We start from the raw sequence: 24,016 nt of genomic DNA on the forward strand, positions 1-24,016 counted from the left end.
ACAACTAGTAGAACTATTCAGAGGTTATTGGGCCCGTCCAGTTTAACTCCACATACTGTTGCATTGATGGAGTTTATTGTCAAAACGTTTGCTTTCTTCCGAGTCGACTATCAAACAAACAGCTCCACCAGAAACGTCACCGCAGTGGGTCGGTTCTAATTCATTTTGTAGACCTGTTCTAGATGTCTTATAGTTCCTCAAAAAAATACAGTTCAATCACAACTGAGGGGGGTTGTTGTTCGGGCAGACCTGCCCCCACTGCTAAAAAAAATAAAGTCCTAAAGGAAACACTGTGTTAGTCAAAGTGTTGACCTACAAAAGCATCAAACATACATTTTAGATGAACGAGATGAGAGTATATCCGGTTGTTCATCCTCCCTGTTTGCTTTAGCGCTGTTAGATTGTATGTACGGAACGCAGGAGTTTTCTAGCCCGAAGTTACTGTAAACAAACATTACGATTGCGTCTATTATCTGCTCCCCAAATGCTCCCGCAAAAGGATTATGTGTATCTGTAGGTTCTTCTTTTTTATTTCAGCTGTTCTGTGCTTGTGGATTTGTGATTTAGTAGAATTCAATTTAAGTTCACGGCTAACTGAGCTAGCCACTATGCTAACTGCCTGAGGCTAATGTGTTGCCAATACAACATTACACTAAATAACTTAGTAACAGTTGAGCTAACGCTGAATGCCAATTTATGTTTTTGAGTTAAATCGACGCCGTGGGTGCGTATGCAGGTACGTGGCGATACTGACCCAACGCTGTAGCCATGACTTGCACCCCTTCAAAAAATATAGTCCTTCCTCCACAGCGCTGCGGAGGAGGGTCTTGCTAGTCCACACAGCATTCCGGTATGGAAGAGAAACGTGCTCTGGTTTATCGGCATTTCAATCACAGTCGTCTTGGGTGGCGCAAATTGCCGGACGGAGCCTAATTTCTGCAACCTCTGCAAAATAGCCTCAGGAAGGAATTTGTTTTGGTGGAACATGTGGACGATCAAAAGTAGTTTTTTGTCGTGCAACAGAAAACTCAGATTGGACAGATAGTCTAGCTAGCTGTCTGGATTTACCCTGCAGAGATCTGAAGAGCAGTTAACCACAGTCCTCACAAATCCACCGGAGGTTAGAACGGCAACACAAAGAAAGAGGAAGGTAACAGGACATCCGGCCGAAAAAGAAGGACATCCGGGCGGAATTTCCGGCAGCGCCGGAGCAATCGCAAGACGCACATCGCCCGGCCGTGGCCCGGTAGCGTTGCATTTCCCCCTTCTCCGTAAACAACGTGAAATCAGGGAGAGAGTTAACTTCTCTTGCTCCAGATTTCCCACCGTGGTCAGAAAACACAGGGGAGACACTTTGTTTCTCTCACTATATGACTCTAGAGTCGCTACTCGCTCCGAAGCTAATCGCCGTCACTCTCTCACTCGCTCCACCACACTCACACACATGCCAGCCCTGCTATTCTCTTAAAGAGATCGACGCACACACCAACGCACCAGTATAAACATCAGGCCACTTAACGTAGGCTACGGCGAAAGCTCTGCGTGGAGCCTCTGCGGAAGCATGACTCCCGCTTAACTGTTGGTTAAGTTGATTAATAACGGTGTTGTACAGTCACAGTCTGTGTGGCTTCAATGTTGATCCTTCAAATTTGTTTCTTCCTGGCATTAATGACATTATTACAAAGTTATGGAAGTAATTAAACCAAGATCTTAAAGCGTCACAGACGACAGAGATCAACAACAAGTCTGTAAAAACCACCACTCGTTCACTTTTTAATTACTCTGTCGACTCGACCGTTGACAGATTTATTGGGAGGTACCGTCTTCTCTTTCTCTCCCTCGCTCCACATCACTCTCGACCCCTCCCTCCCTCCCTCCAATTGGGAACGGCGACACGGTTGCCGTGGCAGCCGGTATAGACAAACAATAGCGATACCATGGAATACCGCAAAATATTTACAACCTGACTGGACACACACACACACACACACACACTTCCTGATGTTTTTGCGCCGTCAAACACACACACACACACACACACACACACACACACACACACACACACACACACACACACACACACACACACACACCCCTGTTGGTCCTGTTCTGATTGTTTTGGTCCTTGGCGACGCCGCCATAGCAACCGCTCAGCGATTACATCATCTTCTGGAGTATGAGAAGAGACAAACACGTTGTCTTTGTCTCTTTTGATTAAAATCAGCGTTATGGGAATGAGCATTTTTTTTTTTTTTTTTTTTTTTTTTTTTTTAGAAACGCGCTGCCTCCCGTCACACTGCTCTGTTTTTCTGGCAGGAGGAAGCTTCATGAGGAGGCTTTGCATATTAAAGCCCAAGTGCTGGAACATTTACCGATTATCTCACAGGCTGATTTAAAAACACACACACACACACACACACACACACACACACACACACACACACACACACACACACACACACACACACACACACACCTGACGGTGTGCCGGCCGCTGTCTAAACATTAGATTAAACCCCATTTCCTCTAGACGGCAAATCAAAGCCAGCCAATCGGCCGCCTGATCTCTATTCAAATTCAGAGGTTCACCAGCACGGGGCTTTGGCCACCGATTAGGTTTATCGAGTACTTTGTGATCCACCGATATGACAAAACCCTCCAGAACTCTGAGAACTGAGATCTGTTCCCCTGATCAGTGATAAATCTGGTCAGGATCGGCCCCCTTTCCTGGAACACACTGCCCGATGACATAAGATGTCCAGCTGGGTTGTTCTCTCGGGGCCTATGGATAGCTGGCCTCCGTATCTTAGGGCAGTGTTTCTCGAATGGGGGTACGTGTACCCCTGGGGGTACGTTGGAGGACTGTAGGGGGGGGTACGTGAAAGTTTTTTTTCAGTTACAAGGCTGTAGTTACTTCTAGTGTCTTTTTTTTCCCCAAGTTCGACGCTTTTTCAAAGTTTTTGTCGCTGTTTTTGCAGTTTGTCACCTTTTTTATGAATTTTTTGTCACTTGTTTTGACCTATTCTTGCCTTTCTTCCTCACTTTTTTCTGCCGTCTTTTTTTCCTCCGTTTTTGTTCTGCTTTTTTTCAAAGTTTTTGTCACTTTTTCAACGTTTGTCGCTTATTTGAATTTTATGTCACTTTTGTCGCCCTTGTGTTGCCTTCCTTCTTTCTACTGCATTTTTTTCGACGTTTTTTTTGCTTTTTTGACCTATTCTTGCTTTTCTTCATTCTTTCTACCATAACTTACCATTAGCATTTAACCGGTAGATTAAACTCTTAGCTACCAGAGGAGCTAACTGGTAGATTAAACTCTTAGCTACCAGAGGAGCTAACCGGTAGATTAAACTGTCGTCATCTGTTTAGCTCACCTCTGTCCCGCCTATATCAGAAACACCGATGTGATTGGTGCAGCTCGGCTACGAGGGCATAGTTAATGAGCATCATTACTGAATGCCTGAGGGACTCGCTGAGCAAATTCAAATTGTGCTCTCGCGAGAACTCTTGATTACCAGGGTACCAATAGTCAACCTTTCAATATCGCCACAATATCGACATCGATGCATTTGGTCCTAAATATGGTGATATTTGATTTTCTCCATATCGCCCAGCTCTATTTAACAGTATGCTTTAGTAACTAAGGGCTGGCTCAGGTTTGCCTTTTGCCACTAGTCTGGATCAACAACGATTTATTTCGAGCATCTGGCGGTGGACGTCCCGCCACATTCTGCACTCTGTGCGTTACCACTTCGGGAAACGATAGCAAACTTCGAGCCATTAAGCTACACGCTGAAAATGGCAAGAAGAAAAACTGGCTTGTGCAACAAGGCAGGTCTGCTTGGTTCTTTCGGGGAATGATTGTAAAGATTTACAAATTAATATGTTTAGCGGTATTTCCTCTCTAACTGGGACGTTTTGGGACTGATTGGTGGGATTGCTTTGGACGAAGTACACACGGAGACACACTGGTAAGTGTAACCATGTAACTAGTATAACACACCGAGCTCCTCTCTCCTCCTCTCACCCATTCAAGTCCAGGGCTTTAAATTGACACCCGCCAACCCACCAAATATGGGTAAAAATTAACTTTGGCGGGTAATATTGTTAAGTTACTAGCCAATTTTAGGCTGATTGAGGCCGTTGATGAAAGAAGCAAATAACACTGTGTCTGTTTGAATAGGCAGGCTGCGGAAACGATGTGACCCAATTGGTCAGTGGTCCGCCAAGAATTTGGGGCGGTCTTGTGTGCGTTTGGCTTGGAAACATAATTTCTATCTAGCCACGCTAGTCGTACTAATCCTACATTTCCCATGGACACTGATGTCGTGACGTGTTGTGCAACCGTTGGTCCACATGCCTAGCACACGGTATCGATTACGAGCAACTGCTGAAATCAGCTGAAACTGAGAACGGTAAAGTAAAGATAGTTAGGAAAAAACAAACAAACATTTGGCTTTTGGAAAGTCTGATTGGCTGGTAACTTTAAAAATCTGCTAGCCATGTTGGCTGGTGATCCAAAAAGTAAATTTAAGGCTTCATGTCCCATTAATGCACGTTACTAATTTAGCTTCTTTCCCGGAGTCCTTGTGATAAAAAATATGTAAGATGCAGGCAAAAAAAACTGTTGCAGTCTTACATTGTCATTTGAACCAATATATCATATCAAATAAATTCTATAAATAAATGAAGTGACAATGACAAGGACAATATCCGTACAGACAACTGGACTCACCATGCCGTGGTTGAGCCACTGAGGGATGAAGTTGTCCAGTAGTTTGGGGTAGACCAGCTCTCTGTCGTACAGGTAGAGACTCCAGAACGTGAACACCACAAACTAGAGAGAAAGAAAGAGAACGCACAAACTCAGAAAACAGTCCACACACAACACATGTCAAGGACCAAAGATACTCTATAACTATAGATAGTGCATTACACGCTGCACCAATGGTATGAAACGGTACACACTTCCTGACTCCTAAATAGGCGTGGCCTCGGATGAAAAGTTATATTTGTAGAATTTATTATTATTTTTCTTTTGCTAACATTAGATCTTTACACAGCTAAAAGACATTAAGCATCACGGAAATTAGTTTTGTCAGGGCGTTCACGAACGTTAGTGGACGTTAGCTTATCCGTGTGGCCAGATCTCACGAGAGTTTGTTCCGGAGACAGAACCAGGTCTGAAAAAAAAAAATGAAAAATGCCATTTTAGCGTAGGAATGTTCTGGAGATACAGTATGTGGCTTGTGAGAAAATGGGTTCAATATTTACTTTGTTGACTACGGGGCGAAAGAATCAGTCATAATCACACAATCATAATGTTCACGTTCACTTCTCCCATTGCAGAATACACCCAAGACATTGCTCAGCTTCCGTGTCGGTACTCGTGCCTGCTTCTCCAAACCTCTTCTGCAAACCGCCATCTACTGTAGCTAACAAACTGACTTTGGAGATGTAGCTCATACGACCCCACTTCCAAAGATCCAAACTATCCCTTTAATGATAAGCTGTATTGTCATGCTGCAGTAAGACCACAATAAGCAGAATGTGCTGCCTCAGTAGAGATTGAAGAATTAGAACATTTCCTGATGAAGCCTTACGTACAGTGTGTGTTTTATTCATGACAGTAAATGATACTGTGCTCCGATCCTTTCCACACTGTGGTGGTGGTGGTGGTTCAATGGTTACAGAAGCATGTTGATTGCCAAAACGATTCCCTGGCTGTTGCGACCACTTTACGTCCCACGTAGACTGAACGCACCATAAGCTAACCAACCCTGGTGTATCTCCCGCAGACTGTTTGGACCCGGGCCAGACCATGTTCTGCAGGACGGGGGGTGGAATTACCTGACTGTCATCTATCTGGGGTTCCAGTTCGAGGCATCTGAACTATCCCCCACTATTGTACCCTGATCGGCATGTTCTCTGCTTTCAACAGGCCGGTTGAGGCAGGAAACACACACACACACACACACACACACACACACACACACACACACACACACACACTTCCTCTAGTTTCCATACTGCCTTACACAAAAACAGATGCCTATATGGAGACGCATGCACATATACGTGTAATATATGCACCTGCACACCTGTGCATGTACCAGAGTGACACACACACACACACACACACACACACACACACACACTTTCCATATCAGTCAGGCTAGGTTTCCAGACATTAGCTGTGGTGATAATCATGTCTATTGTACTGTGTGTAAACTGAACTCAATGCCTAACTCACACATGGCACCATGCCAGCTGACTGCTTCAATAGGTGTGTGTGTGTGTGTGTGTGTGTGTGTGTGTGTGTGTGTGTGTATATGTATGTATGTGTCGGACAGAGTAGGTGTTTGCATGCAACACACACCTACACTTGTCTGTGCCCGCTATCTAACTGGCACTCAGGTTGCCTAGTTAGTTATCAACTCTGTGTGTGTGTGTGTGTGTGTGTGTGTGTGTGTGTGTGTGTGTGTGTGTGCGTGTGCATCAGACAGAGGTCACCCTCTGGCTGTCTAAAGCAGCTGAGGACGACTCAACACCGTTTCCTTTGTTCTGGTTATTCACAGCGAGATTTAACGGAGCTTCAAATATATCTAGCTGCTATTTTTTCCATTAGCGATTATTTGTTTGATTTGCTTCAGGTGACTTCTTCAAAAGCCTCGTTTTGTCTCAACCAACAGTCCAGAACCCGAAGACATTAAATTTACAATAATGCAAAACAGAGAAAAGCAGCAAATAATCATATTTACAAAGCTGCAATGAGGAGTTTATACCACCATCCATGCATATACCATGCATCGTGGAAACCCGAAATACAAGTATGAACCTGGAAATGAGCATACAAAAATAATGTATTAATTTGAACATCTACAACTCCATGACAACTGGGCAAACCATCTGCTGATGAAGACCATGGTTGCGTCCGAAATCGCATCCGCTACACTAGATACTCAATATGTACCGTATACTATCGTTCAGCATATTTTTGTGCAAATAAACAGTAGTGTGGATCTTTTCGGACGCACTACGCTGTCATTTCAAACGTCACTTCCTGGGAGCCTCCTTGGCGTTGAAGACGCGTAACCATGGTAACCCCTGCCGGACCTCCGCTCTAGCGGCATCGCCAGATAACTCTTAAATTACTGAAAGAGGCGAATAACTAGATCAACGGTCGTTTCAATATGTAGAAATGTAAATTAAGATAGACGTTACAGAGTCTGTTATGAACGTTGTCGTTACTACCGCATTGCATTGTGGGATAATTATGCCGGCGTAGTGTCCAGTATTGCATACTGTAATACTGTATTTGCGGTACTATTGGTTTCATACTAAGATTTCGGTCATACTAAAAAGACTCACATACTGTTTTAGCTACTAAGTAGCATGTTAGAGGGTAATTTCGGACGCAGGCCCAGTGAAATGGAGAACTCCACAACAGCTACTGAATAAGCCTTTTGTAGAGTTCTCTAAACTGATCTCTATATTTTGGTATATTTAACTTTTGACTGCCTGTTTGATTAATCCACTGATCATGTCGAACAGGGCTTGACATTAGCACCCACCAATCCGCCAAATGCGGGTAGATTTCGGCAGCGGCGGGTAACACACCTAGTCACTTTCGCTAGCCACTTTGGCAGGTGGCGTGTTTACAGTATCTCACTAAAGTGAGTACACCCCTCACATTTTAGTACATATTTCATTATATCTTTTAATGGGACAACACTGAGGAAATTACACTTTGCTAACAATGTAAAGTATTAAGTGTACAGCTTGTATAACAGTGTAAATGTGCTGTCCCCTCAAAATAACAACACACCAACAAAAGTCAGTACACCCCTATGTTAAATTCCCATAGAGGCAGGCAGGTTGTTATTTTTAAAGGCCAGTTATTTCATGGATCCAGGATACTATGCAAAGTTCCCTTGGCCTTTGGAATTAAAATAGCCCCCCCACATCACCAGATACCCTTCACCATACCCCCACATCATCACATACCCTTCACCATACTTAGAGGTTGGCATGGGGTACTTTCCATAAAATCATCTCTCAATGCAAATCAAACCAGCTATTAGGCTATCCGACATAAAACCAAAACAAAATTGACAATTGTTGGTGGTTTGGAGGTTTTTGTCGCTATTTTGAGTTGTTTTTCAACAATTTTTTTAAGATGTTTTTGTCGCTTTTTTTTAATTCAACTAATCGATTAGTCATCAAAAATCACATCAGTGTTTATCGACTAAGAATTTCTTTAGTGGAGGACAGCCCTACTACTCACAAAGCAAACTCACACATTTGTGAAATTGTGTTTGGGGCTTGTATACTTTTATTGACTACCTTTGTACTGTATTTGGTACTTGTTTTGGTGTGTGTAGGGAAGTGTGTGTGTGTGTGTGGGGGGGGGGTGTATTTTGTGTGTTTTTAATGTCTAACCTCCTTGTAATATCTTATCTTTCTTATTGTTTTATTATTTTACCTCCCTGCTCAGGGACTAGGGGCGAAAAATAGGAATTTGATCCAACCCTGTACATTACATCTCTCCCTGTTTTTTTCTAAGGTTAATTCTTTGTCCTTTGTCCCTGTTCAAATGAATTAACGTAACACAAGTCAGCTACCGTTCTACGAAGTGTCTGGGTTTGCAGACAGCAAGCCTTTATATAACTCGGAGATGCCCTAACGTTGGATAGTTTATTGTTGCTGTTAAGCAAGCCTTTAAACTTGACGCCGTTTTGGAGAGAGAGCCTCTGGCTGACTCAACTCATGTGACAGACACAACGTATTTAAATAAATGGCCCGATTCTCTTGTCATACCACATATCAACAGGTTTTTGGATATGCGCACACATCGCTACGCAGACCTTTTCAAGAAGCTGGTTGAAGGAATGAAAGAGGGACGCTGTGTTCGCACAGTCCAACAAGTCCGCCACCGCTGGTAAACTTTGAAAAAAAATCCTGTTTTGTATGGCTACATGTATCGGGAATATTAGTGGACTATTCATTTTCATTAGCCACGTAAACAGCTTAGTCGGAATATCGTCTTTTTCCGAATTAGGGCAAAAACCGGAATATTATGTGCATGTGAACGGACCGACATGAAACATGAAACCGATACATGAAAGACGACAAGGATTCATCTAAAATGTGCAGACCTGACTGACGTTTTTTCCAAAACATTTAAAGGCTAAGGCCTACCATATACTAGACTCTGAACAGACTTTAAAAAGACTAAAGTCATCTCACATCTAAAGACAATCAACTCACATCCAACTCTGTCTTCTGCTAAAATCCCGGTTATGTGGAAAACCTCCTGTCTGGTCCCTATTCCCAAAAAAGCTAAGGTGTCTAACAGTCTTTCAAATCTGAGGCCTATAGCTCTGACCTTGCACATTATGAAGTGTTTCGAGAGGGTTGTACTAGAGCATCTGACTAGACAGGTGTCTGCCTTTCAGGATCCTTTGCAGTTCGCATATAGGAAAGGTGTGGGGGTAGATGATGCACTATTATATATGGTTCACAATATTTACAGTCATCTTGAAACTACTGCCAGTTCCGTTAGGATAATGTTTTTTGACTTTTCGAGTGCTTTTAATACTATACAGCCTCATATTTTAGCTAGTAAATTAATTGATTTTAAATTGCATAATACCACTATTGCCTGGATTTTAGATTACCTTTTAGCACGACCACAGTTTGTTAGGATTGGTAACAAACATTCTGATACCATTCTAACTAATACTGGAGCACCTCAGGGCACAGTTTTATCTCCCTTTTTATTTTCTCTTTATACTGCTGACTACAGGCATAGTCAGCCATCTTGTTGGGTACAAAAATTCTCGGATGACACTGCTTTAGTGGGTTTACTTAATCAGGGTGATGATCTTGCCTACAGAAGAGAGGTGCAGTCTTTTTACACCTGGTGTGAGTCTAACTTTATGAAACTGAACGTAGGAAAGACCAAAGAACTTGTTATTGATTTTAGGAAGAAAAAAGAGAAGGTCCTTCCAGTTATAATTAATGGGCAGTTGATTGAAATTGTGCAGTCATATAAATTCTTAGGTATATACCTGGACGAAAAATTAAACTGGAAGGAGAATACGAATGTCCTAATGAAGAAGGCTCAGTCGAGATTGTTCTTTTTGAGAAAACTTAGATCATTCAACATCAGCACAAAGCTCTTAAATGTTTTTTATCAAGGGATTTTGGCTAGTGTACTTTTTTTATGCTGTACTGTGCTGGGGAGGCAGTATATCTGTTGAGGACAAAAATAGGATAAACAAGTTAATCAAGAGAGCTGGTTCAGTTATTGGTCTTAACCAGGATGTACTGGAGGTTATTGTAGAGAAGAGGATTAGTTCAAAACTAAAAATTGTCCTGCTTTTTGAAGGCCATCCATTACACCCACTGTTCAAAGGACTCCGAAGCTCTTTCAGTGAGCGATTGGTGATGCCTCGGTGCTCTAGTGAGCGCATGAGAAGGTCTTTTGTTCCCGCTGCGGTTAGATTTTATAACCTACACTGTTAACCGTTGGATATTATTTTTGTCTTCTATAAATTTATTTATTTATTTATTGTCTCCTTATTACGGTCTATTGGTCTACTAGTCCAGAATTATTTGTTTGTTTATTTGTCTGTTAGTTGTGTATTGTGTTCAATTGCTGTATGGTTGGTGGCAAACCAGTTTCCCTATCGGGATTAATAAAGTTTTTTCAATTCAATTCAATTAAAGACTGTCATATGTAAAGATTGGGGATCTTGCAGGGTCACACATTGCAAGACTACAACTAGACTCGTTTTGAAAAATGTGACCAAGCTAGCTAGCTAACGCTAGCGTTTGGCTGTTAACTTGAGGGAAAGTTAGCAGAGTTTCTGTTCTGCCGTACGTGCAGATAAATTGCGGCAGTACCCGGAGGTCCGCGTTTACCCACCGGTAAATCTTCCGCTGGATGACGCCCTTCAGAAGGGTTGAAAATTGGCAATTTTCCCCTCTTTAGCGTGTAAACAACACTGGCTCTAGCCGTTTGCTGCTTCCTGTTTGTGACTGGAGGGAGAGCACCCATTGGTTGTTGACTATGTTCACGTGATTTAACTTCCCTAACAAGACTTCAAACTTACGAAAATATCAAAACTTGTTTGTATCTCGTAAATATCAAACTCGTTTTGAGAGGTATATTCGAGAGTAATTTTTCGAGAGGTACACGTAAGGCTACGGCGTAGAGACGCCGAGGTGTCTGCGGGGGTACGCCGTCGATTCTACGCAATAGCACAGCACCGAAGTGGTTTTGGGCACCAACTAAGCTAAATGAATGTAACATCAATGTGAGCATCAAAACTAAATAACTCTTCTGAGAGCTGATGATTGTAGTTTGGTCCCCAGCAAGTTTTGTCTTTAAGCTTTTTGAGCATTATTCATTTATTATCTGCTCTAGCTTTTCCAACGTTTTAGACACAGATAAGGTTATTATAATAATAACGGTCCAAAATTATGTGAAATTGCATTTTCTTTTAATGAAAAACGCCACATTTTGTTGAGGGAGGACCCCTAGACACCCGCCGACTATGTGCACCTCAATCTTCTATAAACCTAGGACGCGGATGCTTTTTTTGAGACTTATCGGAGAGGACAAGCCTTCTGAATCCACAGTTGGCCCACGCTTCACAGAGACCAAAGAAAAGGGCAAGAAAAAGGTTTGAGCGAGAGAGAGCTGATTATACTGCAAATGCATAAACTCAAGCCTTTGATTCCTGATCTTTCCCCGGGCTATTGTGTGTTTGTGTGTGTGTCTTTCGAGTGTGTGTGTGTGTGTGTGTTTGGTTGCATGCGTCCATCCGCTCACCGCTCCGACAGGGAAGGCCAGCACGGCCATCATCCAGTCCCTCAGGCCAATCAGCTTCTTCAGCTGCCGCTCCTGCTCCCTGCTGTCGCCTCCCCTAGTCAGCAGACTGGACACATCGATCAGGACGCACAGTCCGAAAAACACCGCCTGGATCACCTGCGGAGAGAGACGGGGAGAGTTCAGCGAGCTCTTCCACAGCCGACACGTTTTCACATGACACTAAACTATAACTGGTCATTGCATCAGTACAACAGGTTTGTTAAAAGAATGTTTACTGCACACAACGGCTGCCACATATTTTATTTATTTATTTACTCAAGCGCCTGAGGGCATAATCAGGTTCATTTAAACAACTTATTTCCATAGCAATGGCGTAATAAATCTATATAGTAATAAAACAACTTTCAAAATTTCAAAACCGTTGGCGATTTTTAGGGTTAGGGCAGAGCGCCAGTAGCTTATTTTAGTAATCACAATAACTTAAAAAAAAAAAATCAATTTACATATTCTTTCCTGGTAAAAAATTAAGGTTTTATTTTGCTTTTCCACGGACCACCTGCAGTACCCTCACGGACCACTAGTGGTCCACGGACCACAGTTTGGGAATGACTGGACTAGAAGACTCTGAACAGACTTTAAAAAGACTAAAGTCTGACAGCATCTCACATCCAACGTTAAAGACTGTTATAATATGTAAAGATTGGGGATCTTGCAGGGTCACACATTGCAAGACTACAACTAGCTAGCTTCGTTTGGAAAAATGTAACCAAGTTAGCTACTACCGCTAGCGTTTAGCGGGTAACTTGAGGGAAACTTTGTAGAGTTTCTGTTTTTGCCGTACATGCAGACGAATGGCGGCAGTACCCGGAGGTCCGCGTTTATCCGCCGGTAAAACTCCCGTTGGATGACGCGCTCCAAAAGGGTTCAAAATCCCTCTTTGGCGTTTAGCTTAGCGCGGCGCCACAGCAACCATAAATAACGCTGGCTCTAGCCATTTGCTGCTTCCTGTTTGTTTCTGGAGGGAGTGCACCCATTGGTTGTTGACAATGTTCACGTGATTTAACTTCACTACCAAGACTTCAAAAGCTGCGTTCCAGGCAACCCGTAACTCATGTTTTTGCTAGTATCAGCTAGCACTAGCTAACATCATCGCTAGGTAGCCGCTAGCTGACGCTAGCTAGAAGGGTTTGCCGTGACTTTGCCTGGAACGCTACCAAGTCGTGAGTCATAACTTACGGGCTACAAATTGTGTCCGGAACGCAGCATTAATATCAAAACACGTTTGATTTTGCTGGAACGTCAAGACGGGAAAAACACTGACTGGGACTGAGTTATATGACCACCTGCGCTGAACAACTGAGACGACGGGAGCGCGCCCCCAACTCTAGTAAGACTCTCATGATTTCATTCTGATGTCGGAAAGTTTTCTGCAACAGCGGAATCGCTTGAAAAGTCGTTTGGTGTAAGGTCGGCACAAGACAAATCATTTTTTCAGAAGAGGAAGGTGGGAAGCAAAAGAAAGAAGAGTTGATGAGTGAGAGAAACCACACATTGGAGCAAAAACCTGCATGCACGTTGCGTTTGTCAAAAAAATACTTAGCAGGTCCCCTGCTTGATGTGTGTGCATTTGTGTGTGTGCCTGTAACTGAAATGTGTGTGGATGTCGGCACAAATAAAAGCCTGATACCTATCCTAGCTTGCCTGCTACATATATAATGGCTTTCTATGTGAACTCGGCTAGCGATGAGGCTCTGAGCAGCAACAACACCAAAAATCAATCACAATCAAAGTGCCGGCGTTTGTGAAATGGATCTCAACGCAATCAGGTCAGTGTAGCGCTTATAATTTGCAGGGCTTCATATTACACATGTTCATACAGTAACAAACACACACACACACAGATTAAGAGGCAGATGTTGCAGCAGTGTGTGCGTTTCCTGGCTGCTGGTGTTTTCAGGTCATTAACTGCACTGCAATCAAAGCAATCGTTGCATTATGTGGTGCACTCGCCATGCCTCACCTTCCTCTACTCCAGTCAGTAACACACATTACCCCAAAGTCATGTCAACATCTTCAGGAGAGGGTGCGGGCGACCCTGGCTTCAATCTGAGATCAGCATGTGTGAACACAGCCAGCTGGGGAACCAGTTTGTCCTGACCGCTGGAGTATTTTTGTGGTCCGTTTATTCACCACAAAACGGGAAAAACTGTACAGAAGGCTGACAATGTACACGTCACCGGCTTTGTTTGTATAACAGCTCAGCCTTTAACTGATCTCAGAACCAGTCTCTTTGTCATGTTTTACTCTGTGTGCTTCACCTTTTTAACTACTGTAGCTAATTCAATTCAATTCAATTCATAGTATCAAATCATAACCAGAGTTACCTCAAGACACTGTACAGATAGAGTAGGTCTAGGCCACACGCTATAATTTACAGAGACCCAACAATTCCAATAATTCCCCCAACAGCAAGCAAGAGATAATGGAACTATGGCTAGAAATAGAAGTTGAAGTAGTTCAGGGCGTAGTAGGGCGCAGAGCAGGATCACGGCGCCAGCTGCAACCATGATTTAGGTGCCACCCTAATCCAAGGAAAACCGCGAGGCGAGAAAACATAAGGACTCCGGGGGGAAAAGCTCCCCAGAGTTAAGTTAGTAATAAGCATTTCTGGGCCATGAGTGCACACAGATGGAAAGAGAGAGGAGAGGGGAGCTCAGTGTGTCAAAGGAAGTCCTGCGGCAGTCTAGACCTATAACAGCATAACGAAGAGCTGGTCCAAGGTAAACCTGAGCCAGCTCTGTAAGGGCTGGTAGATGAATCTGATGACTGACTGACTGTGAAGAAGCAGCTCATACAGCCCCTACTTCAACACATCCAAACTATTCCTTTTTTTTTTAAATATCTTGAATTGGTGCCATAAAGCCGTGAGATGAATGCATCATTTTATCTTGGGCAAATACTTCACTCAGATTATGAATTTCAAATAGGTCTGGGCGAGAGGGAGAAAATCCAATATCACGATATTCTTGACCAAATACCTCGATATTGATATTGCGGCGATATTCTAGGGTTGACAACTGGTGCGTAAACAAAATATCTTCACACTTACATTTTAGATAAATAATCATCAGTAATGTTGATATGACTAAGTGGGGTAAAGGCAAATAATAGAACAGCTAGAACAGTCTGGTAAGTTCAGAAAAGTGCATCACTACTGTAATGCAGCCTTTAAAACCAGGAAAAGATACCACTTATGTCATATCACGATATCCAAAATCTAAGACGATATCTAGTCTCATATCACGATATATTGCCCAGCCCTAATTTCAAATGCTCAAAGTCACAGGGAGGGAGGGAGGACATTAAGTGGATTGTGGCGAGGGAGTAAGCAGCTCTCCTTTTCTCCCCCTGTAATCAAACACTCCCGTCAATATGTCCACAATGATGGATCTGACCTTTTTCCAGAGAGAAATGGAGAGAAATGCACACACCCGTCTCACCTCCTCATCGCTCCTCCTCTCCTCTAATCTCACATTGGGAGTATCGGGTGTCCCCCACTGGGTGAGCGGACGGCTGGACGTTGGAGACATTTTGCCTTTAAAAGCTATCGGATGCCAATTTACTTCCAGTTATGCACGTTGCGTTTGTCAAAAAAATACTTAGCAGGTCCCCTGCTTGATGTGTGTGCATTTGTGTGTGTGCCTGTAACTGAAATGTGTGTGGATGTCGGCACAAATAAAAGCCTGATACCTATCCTAGCTTGCCTGCTACATATATAATGGCTTTCTATGTGAACTCGGCTAGCGATGAGGCTCTGAGCAGCAACAACACCAAAAATCAATCACAATCAAAGTGCCGGCGTTTGTGAAATGGATCTCAACGCAATCAGGTCAGTGTAGCGCTTATAATTTGCAGGGCTTCATATTACACATGTTCATACAGTAACAAACACACACACACAGATTAAGAGGCAGATGTTGCAGCAGTGTGTGCGTTTCCTGGCTGCTGGTGTTTTCAGGTCATTAACAGCACAGTTAACCATGAGGAGAGGTCTAATGTGGAAAATATGACATAGCTGTCACACACACAACCAAACACACACAACCAAACACACACACACACACACACACACACACACACACACACACACACACACACACACACACACACACACAGGAATTGCCAATGAGTTCTTGAGTCGATTCCGATTCACAAGGTCCCGTTTCGATTACATTTCCGATTCAATATCAATTAGTTTCTTGCTTGGATATAAAAGAGAACAAACTTTTCCAAACCAAAGTCAAATCCAGAAAACTGAATTGCATTTTGCAACTCTGAACGCCTCACATAGCTTTTGAAGTCATCAATTGTCACTACAAGTTACGGGAAACATATACAGTATACTATGTGTATAGTACATGTATAATATATACACATGACGTTCCACTTCCAGGATTGCGCCAGTGCCGCCCGATATTTCGCCGTATGTCCCTCATTTAGGCCGGATGTCCTGTTACCTTCCTCTTTCTTTGTGTTGGTGTTCTAACCTCCGGTGGATTTGTGAGGACTAAGGTTAACTGCTCCTCAGATCTATGCAGGGTTAATCCAGACAGCTAGCTACTAAACGACTAAAACTACTTTTGAACGTACACACGTTCCACCAAAACAAGTTCCTTCCAGAGGCTATTTTGCAGAGGCACCGTTGCTCCTCATGGTGCTCAGCACTGCCCTTGGACGACTGGGATTGGTTTAAAAAAAAAAAAAGCCAATAAACCAGAGCACGTTTTTCTCCCATCCCGGGAATGCTGTGTGAACCAGCCAGACCCTCCTCCGCAGCGCTGTGGAGGAAGGGTCTGGCAATGCGAGACTACAGGAAACACAGCTGAGCAACAGTACTGTTGCATTACTACTGAAATAAACAGACATTGCCACAAAATGGACTTTTGGTTCTTCAAATGGAAACAGACACTACTTAGAGAACCTTCTGCTCTTTGTCCACAATGGTTAGTTTGTTAAAGCTCGACCATAGCTAACACTGTGTGAGGGTACTAGCGCTGACGTTGACCTGCTGTGTTCGTGAATGACTGGCTTATTGAATTAGTCTCTAATAGAGCTGCCTCTTTGTGAGCGTACATGTATGTGTGCGTTGTTTGGGATGACCGGGAGCAGTGTGCGTTGGTGTCTTCTTCCAATCACTACTGTGTGAAGTCCTTGATCTACTTTTCACTTCAGACGCCATAATACTGGAGACGAAGCTGAATGGGTCTCATTCAGAAGCTGTCACAAGTATGCACTGATGCAAACTTTCTGCTCATTTTTTGTCTTACTGTTGACATCTGCTCTGTTGGTTTGATCTAGAATCTGTTTTATCCACGTTTAGTTCCGGGGGTGCACCTGACTTTAAAGCCTAACACCGGCTCCGTTCTTCAAATGTAGTTTAACTAATTTGGGATAAAATGCTGTTATCAGTAGGGCTGGGCAATATAACGATATTATATTGACATCGATATATGAGGCCAAATATCGTCTTCCATTTTAGATATCATAGTATCGTGATATGACACGTGTTGTCTTTTCCTGGTTTTAAAGGTTGCATTACAGTGAAGTGATGTCATTTTCTGGACTTAACGGACATACTGTTTTTAATTTTCCATGGTATCCACTTTATTGGTGATTATTTATCAAAACTCTCACTGTGTAAATATTTATGAAAGCACCAATAGTGAACCCTTCAATATCGACATTGATGTATTTGGTCAAAAATATCGTGATATTTGATTTTCTCCATATGGCCCAGCCCTATTTATCAGGCAAAAATAATCCTGTTTATTTTATTCCACCTAACTGGGTTCACTGATAGCAACTTGAGGATTGATTTTTGTAATCATCCTGGATAAAGTTATCTTGAATAACAGTGAGAATTGTTGGATGTGCGTATCGTGTCTTTGTAAAGTTTGCTGTGGCTATATGAAAATGTCTTCAGGGCCAGTTTGGAAATAAGGTGTTTATCCTGTGTCATACTTCAATTGTATGCAATAATTTATATATATATATATATATATATATATATATATATATATATATATATATATATATATATATATATATTATTTTTGTTTGCCTGTTGGTGAATATTCAGGCAAGTGTATGTTGTCTGAAAGATTAGGGAGCTACACATGTTATGTATGGGAGGCTTTTACAATCAATAGTGAACGCGCGGCGCGCTCCCGTGTAAGGGGGGAAGGATTTATTTGTAACAGGAGTGCATTCGGCACCGCGACACCTGTTCCGGTTCAGCCACTATACGCAGTGAGCTCACCCGTCAACCACGTTGGGGACTCCAAACGCGAGTCCAGACCCATTTTAATACAAAATGAGTGTAGTTTAATTACCTTCTCTCCGGTTAGCGATGCATTACATACCGGGACAGTGAGGACAGGAAACGCTGAATAATCAAACCTGATAGCAGCGACACCAAGCACGGCATTACACCTCTTTGTCCCGACTCTGCAAGCTCATGCAGCTAACTTTAGGGTTGAAATAACATGATAGGTTAAATCTCACCAAGTCTATGAATGTTAGAAACTTCCAGCTGCCCCCGTAGGTCTGGTGTGCCGGCATGTCTAACGCTTTGTAGTGGCAGAGGATGGAGAAATAAGACATGAGGATGGCGACCCGGAGAACCTGCGACGGGATCAGCGCCATGATGCTCGCTCTCTGCGTCTTTTGTTCACCTGTCGGACGGTTGCCTCTGTGCAACCTTTTTCTACCTTTTTCTATCTGTTTCTTTATTAATCCTACGTTAGCCTGTTTTCACCTCCCTCCCTGTGCATGCGCCTCTTCTCGTGCCCGCTCCCCCCCCCCTACCCCCACTGATTGTGTATTGCTTCCGTGTTATGATGACGATGCAATGCGGAGGGGAGGGGTGTCTCCCACGGCCAGTGGTTCCTTGAATGTTTTGTTGTACTCGGATGTTTGTAATGATTCTGTTATTTCTCGTTTGTATTGCCTCGTATGTATGTTTTTTCTTCATAAGTGTGTTCACTTGATGTGCACGTAAAACACTATTCGTTATATAAAAGTGGATGTTGTTAATTATTTCATAAGTTACAGTTTAACTGTCAATATTAAGGTGGTTTGGTCAGCAGTCCTTGTTACTACGTGTTTAAAACCGCGACCGCTACCTTTGGTTTAAACATGAGGACGGAAAACTCTCCCGGGGGTCATATTAGAGAGGGGGGGTACAAACCAGACAGATTAATTAAAATTAATGGACAAAGCCACACTGTAGACTTGCAACGGAGACCAGTTAACTCTATAAGCACTTTTCCGGTGCTGGCTGAGCGTTACTGAGGAGCCTCCAAAACAACTGAGCTTGAAGACATAGATGTGACGTGAGCAACCTGTCTGAAAGTGTGAAGTCTTCTGGTAGCTGTGCCAATAGAAATCTCAATCATTCCCAATCTTACAGAGACGGAGAGTGTAGGTATATGTAAGGAGATAACATAGGCACAGGCTAATTATTGATCACTAACATGCTAGTTAACATTAGTAATTAAACCTAAACAGCTAATGGAAGTTCAAACTGCCTGCGAGCATCTCCTGACCATGCGGCCATTTCTCTACTATGCAACAGTAAGTCTCGTGGTCATGACACAATCGTTAGCCTATTTTTATAAAAGCGTCTGCTACGGAGCCATAACGTGAGCTACAAGGTAATGGAGCCTTTTATACATTGTTGTGTTTCTTTAGAAATAAACAACGGACAAATAGAGTCTTTAAACGCTTCAGATGTAAAGTTATTCGCTGTCAAAGTGGTGCCAAAATGAATGGCAGTCAATGGGATGCTAACGGCGGGTGAGTGCTAGGTAGCATCAAAATGGTACACTTTGCGGAGGCTGGTTTACCCCCTTGGGACAAACCTACTCTAGGCTAACATTACAACTACTTGGAGTGAAGCTGAATGTTTCAACCATTCATCCTTTAACATTACGTTTAGCTAACTAGTTCAACCTGTAGCTAACTATTTCCACTTTTAGCTATTTTAATAGTTTCTACATTACTTTAGCTAACTATTTAAACTGTTTGCTAACTATTTCAACCTTTAGTTAACTATTTCAACTTATAGGTAACTATTTCAACCGTTGGCTTAAGGTTGAAATTGTTAACGGTTTAAGTAGTTAGCTAATGGTTTAAATAGTTAGCTAACGGTTGAAATAGTTAGCCAACTATCTCAACTTTTAGATATTTTAATAATTTTTACATTAATTTAGCTAATCATTTGAACTGTTTAGTCATTACTTGTAGCTAGTTATATTACCATTTATCCATTGCTTTTAACTATTTCAACCTTTAGCTTACTATTTTAACCGTTGAACCAGTGTTGATATATTATTCCAATCAAATCATAATTTATATCTTTTCAAATCAGGTGGGCTATGCTCTTTCTACGTACCCCCAGGCAACTGCAGAAGTAGGCTGCTTCCCTGGTTAGGAATCACTGTCCTAAGGTATTATGCTGGGTTGCAAACGCTGTAGGTATTTAATGTTTTAATGAATAGAACACAATATTATTCATCACAGAAGTTTTATTAACGATGCTATATGTCATTAATAAAACTTCCATTGTGCACATTTCCAGCTTCATTCTTGTATTTTGGGTTTCTACTAGAACATGTTAATGTGCTTTAATGTTAAAAGAAAACTTAATTTTTCTCATGATGTCGGTCTGAAATGCTCTGTTTTAGCACCCGTCAATTTAATTTAGCGTCTGCGCTCTCGGAGTCTCTTCCCCGTCATTGCATCTGGGGAAAGACTGTAACGGCACTGTAGCTGCACTTTCTAACTATATATTATAATTGTGACATCACAACCATTTAAAGGCACATTTTCTGAATACCAGCTGTGTGCATTTCATTGTGGATTGATTGTTTTGATACTTTCCCAGGATTTATTTAGCACTTAGACCTGCTTTATAATAAAAACATACGTGGAAATATGCGGGACCTCACGCAAGTTAAATAAATGATACATTTAAAAATCTATCTGTCATTATATTGGTGTGATATACACTATTTGTATGCATTTGTTTTTCAAATTCAGCTGTCGTTTCATTCTTATAATGACATTTATTTTATAATTTAGTCATGGGCACAGAGTAACACATCAGGGTCAAACTGAAATGAAATAAACATAACAAGAGCAGAGTCAATATATAAGAATTGCTACATAAATAAACATAATATACCATCAATGGAAAGAATTCTATTGAAAGATAAAAAAAACAGATTTTTCAGGACTCCATTAATTGTTATAAACTAAATAAATATTAAATAATGAAGAATAAATTCAACAGAACACCAGTGCCATGACAGTAAAGCAGGAATTAAAAATTAACTGATTCACAGTGAAAGGGAGAGAAAGAGAGACGATGCTGATAGACACTATAAAAATATCTGCAGCAGGCGAGGACAGAGGTGATGCTGTTGCCACAGCAACGCTGTACTACTCGGGGAAAGAGTGTAGCGCTGTTTCCACACATTTTCACGGGTGGATGGACACATGCACAGGTCTACAGTACCTTACACACATGACTGTTGTGAATGTAAACAGGAAGCAGATTGTCTGACGTTGTCCACGCGTCTCTAGACTGTCAGACCTCGTGAGCCCCGATCTATTCTTCCCCTCATCTTTTATTCTTTCTTTCTTGGGCGACACTCTTCTTCTTCCGCACCGGGACTGCAGTCTTCACACAACACCCGCACTGTATTATGTCTCGTCCTCTTTTGTTATTATTACTCAATGTACTCCGCTCGAGGCCACTGTGACCCCAACTATCTTATAGTTATGGCTTACAGCATACACCAAAACACACTTGGTCTCTTATGGTAACCTTTTACATTCTTATTATATTTATCTGCAAAAAGTAAGAGCATTATTCTACACACCCTCCCTCTTCTTCTGACTCCTTCATTTTGGTTGAAGGCAGGTAAACTTACCTGCTGCATTTTTTATACTGCTTAAACCTGAATGGTGTGTCTACAATTAAGCAATCATGTGTTTGCGCACCTGATGGCTGTGTTTCACAGGTTGGCTCACAGGTGTGTGGAATTGCAAGGAAGTGACATCATGATATACGTCTCTGTCTAAGGAATACAAGCGTGTTTAGTGTTTTGCAAATCGCTGTGTGTATTTTCTTTTGCAAAAAGTGTGAAGCTGACATATAGTGGTGTGGATCTGGGCCAATGTTTTGCTCCTTGAGTGTAAGGTTTTGATAATTATGTAATACTTTTGATTTTAGTATGTAAGCAATCTGCAAAAACTGTAAACTGACACACAGAGAGCAAAACCTCTTCTCAAGTCTCCAAAAGTCTAAACGCATTCTCTGCATAAGACACGACAATCTGACGTAAAGTCACATGTTTGCCATTTCAAAATAACACTACATGAGCTAACTGGCCAACATATGTTCCACCTGGCCAAACACCTCAATGGTTAATTGTTACCACTTCAATCAGGGAATAAGCACTATGATGCCTCTTTTGTTTTTCTATATATTTTTTTCTGTACAATTTTTCTGCAATTTTCTTTTTCAGTTTACTGTTTTTTGTGAGCATATTTTTGTTCAGTCTGATGTAAATATGCCTGCTGTGCATATGTTGCATTGACTTGTTTGGTGAAAAATAAAAAAATATTTCAACAGTGTGTGTATCTGCAAATATGAATTTCCTACAATTTGAACTATTTTAGTATTATGGCAAAGCATGCTAAAGATGAGAGTGCTTTTCAATTATGCCCAACAGTGTGTAGTTGGTTAGACAACAAGCTGGTAATATGAATGAAGTGTGTGCCATTTGGTGCAAAAGTTTGATTTGGATAATGCTATATGTGTAGTTTTGGTTGCAGTGCTTCATTTTGCTGGATATATATGAGGTATTTTGCAGTTTGGGTGTGTGGTTTTGTGAATTGTGTTAAGTATTTTTGATAAAACCAGCCTAGTTTGCAAAATTGTGTTTTAGCAATTGGAAGAAAAAAGAACTGTAACAAGTCAAACAAGACACCTGCTTAGGCTTCCAGCTGAAATTGCAATCAGCAGTGATAGGCACCAGACTGAAATCCATTCTGTTATGAATGTGTGTGTAACCGTTTTGACAGCAGTGTGTTAGCATTTGAACAAAGTGCTGTAAATACACATTGTGTGATGTGGTTAAAGTCATGGGATAAGTCTGTAGAGTTTTCAAAACTGTATTCAAGCGATGAAAGACGAACTAGAGCTTGGTCCACATGAGCTGAACTGTGGTTAGATTTTTGCACGTGTCTCCAGCTGTCGTCTAGCAATCGAATAGAATTGTAAGTTGGGGGACTATTTACATTTTCAGGTTCATAATTGTAATTAGTTTTCAAAAAACACCATATATTTTGTTGTACTGCACATTGCGGCAGCTCCCCTTTTCACCCTGTGTGTTGAGCTCTCTGTTTTAGCTACAGAGTGAGACATCTCACTTCTGTTCCATCTTTGTTGGGAGTCGCACATGCTCAGTAGCTAGGTGAGGACTACTAGCCAGTCAGAACCAGAGTTTGAGGGTGTGCCCTGACAGTACCTAGGTAAGGACTACTAGCCAGTCAGAAGCAGAGTATGAGGGCGTGCCCTGACAGCAGCTAGGTAAGGACTACTAGCCAGTCAGAAGCAGAGTATGAGGGTGTACCCTGACAGTAGCTAGGTAAGGACTACTAGCCAGTCAGAAGCAGAGTATGAGGGCGTACCATGCTAGCAGCTAGGTGAGCATTATAACGTGTGTTCCAAAGTGACCACGTTGGTCTCTGAAGTAAAGGCTGGACTACAATAGAGCTGTTTGGAGCAGTTTGTGAACAGTGTTTTCTGTTGGAGATGGTAAGTCCCTTTGGATTTAGATTTAGATATATGACACAATAAAGGAAACTGAAAAAGCCCAAAAAGCATAATATGAGCACTTTAAGTTTCTCTAAGCTCCCTAGTATTGCTTCAGTGTTTTTGCGTACATTCTTCAGATGATTTTTTTTTCTGAACAGATGTAGACATTTTCAAACTTGCAACATATTTCCAATACAACCGAAGGGGGACGTTCAGTTGGCCACTGAGCAGCTGGACATGTTTAGGGGTTTGAGTTCCTTGCTAAAGGGCAGTTCCCTTGTGGTTGT

General features: G+C 42.0%; 1 protein-coding gene across 2 annotated transcripts in view; it reads right to left on the reverse strand.

Moving 5' to 3' along the window:
- aig1 (androgen-induced 1 (H. sapiens)) overlaps positions 1 to 21,798 on the reverse strand; it is a 35,426-nt gene extending 13,628 nt beyond the window's left edge. Inside the window, exons 1-3 of one of the 2 annotated variants that reach the window (XM_028605666.1) lie at positions 21,420 to 21,798; positions 11,840 to 11,995; positions 4,733 to 4,834 (exon numbers count right to left, since the gene is read on the reverse strand). In XM_028605666.1, coding sequence (XP_028461467.1) covers positions 4,733 to 4,834; positions 11,840 to 11,872 — 135 coding nt within the window. In that variant the 5' untranslated portion in view covers positions 11,873 to 11,995; positions 21,420 to 21,798. Of the gene's footprint in view, positions 1 to 4,732; positions 4,835 to 11,839; positions 11,996 to 18,403; positions 18,697 to 21,419 lie in introns of those variants that run through there. The other variant, XM_028605665.1, reaches the window with a different exon arrangement.
- Between the last annotated feature and the right edge of the window lie 2,218 nt (positions 21,799 to 24,016).

This window comes from Perca flavescens, chromosome 18 (genome assembly GCF_004354835.1).
Source record: "Perca flavescens isolate YP-PL-M2 chromosome 18, PFLA_1.0, whole genome shotgun sequence".
NCBI classification, from domain to species: domain Eukaryota; kingdom Metazoa; phylum Chordata; class Actinopteri; order Perciformes; family Percidae; genus Perca; species Perca flavescens.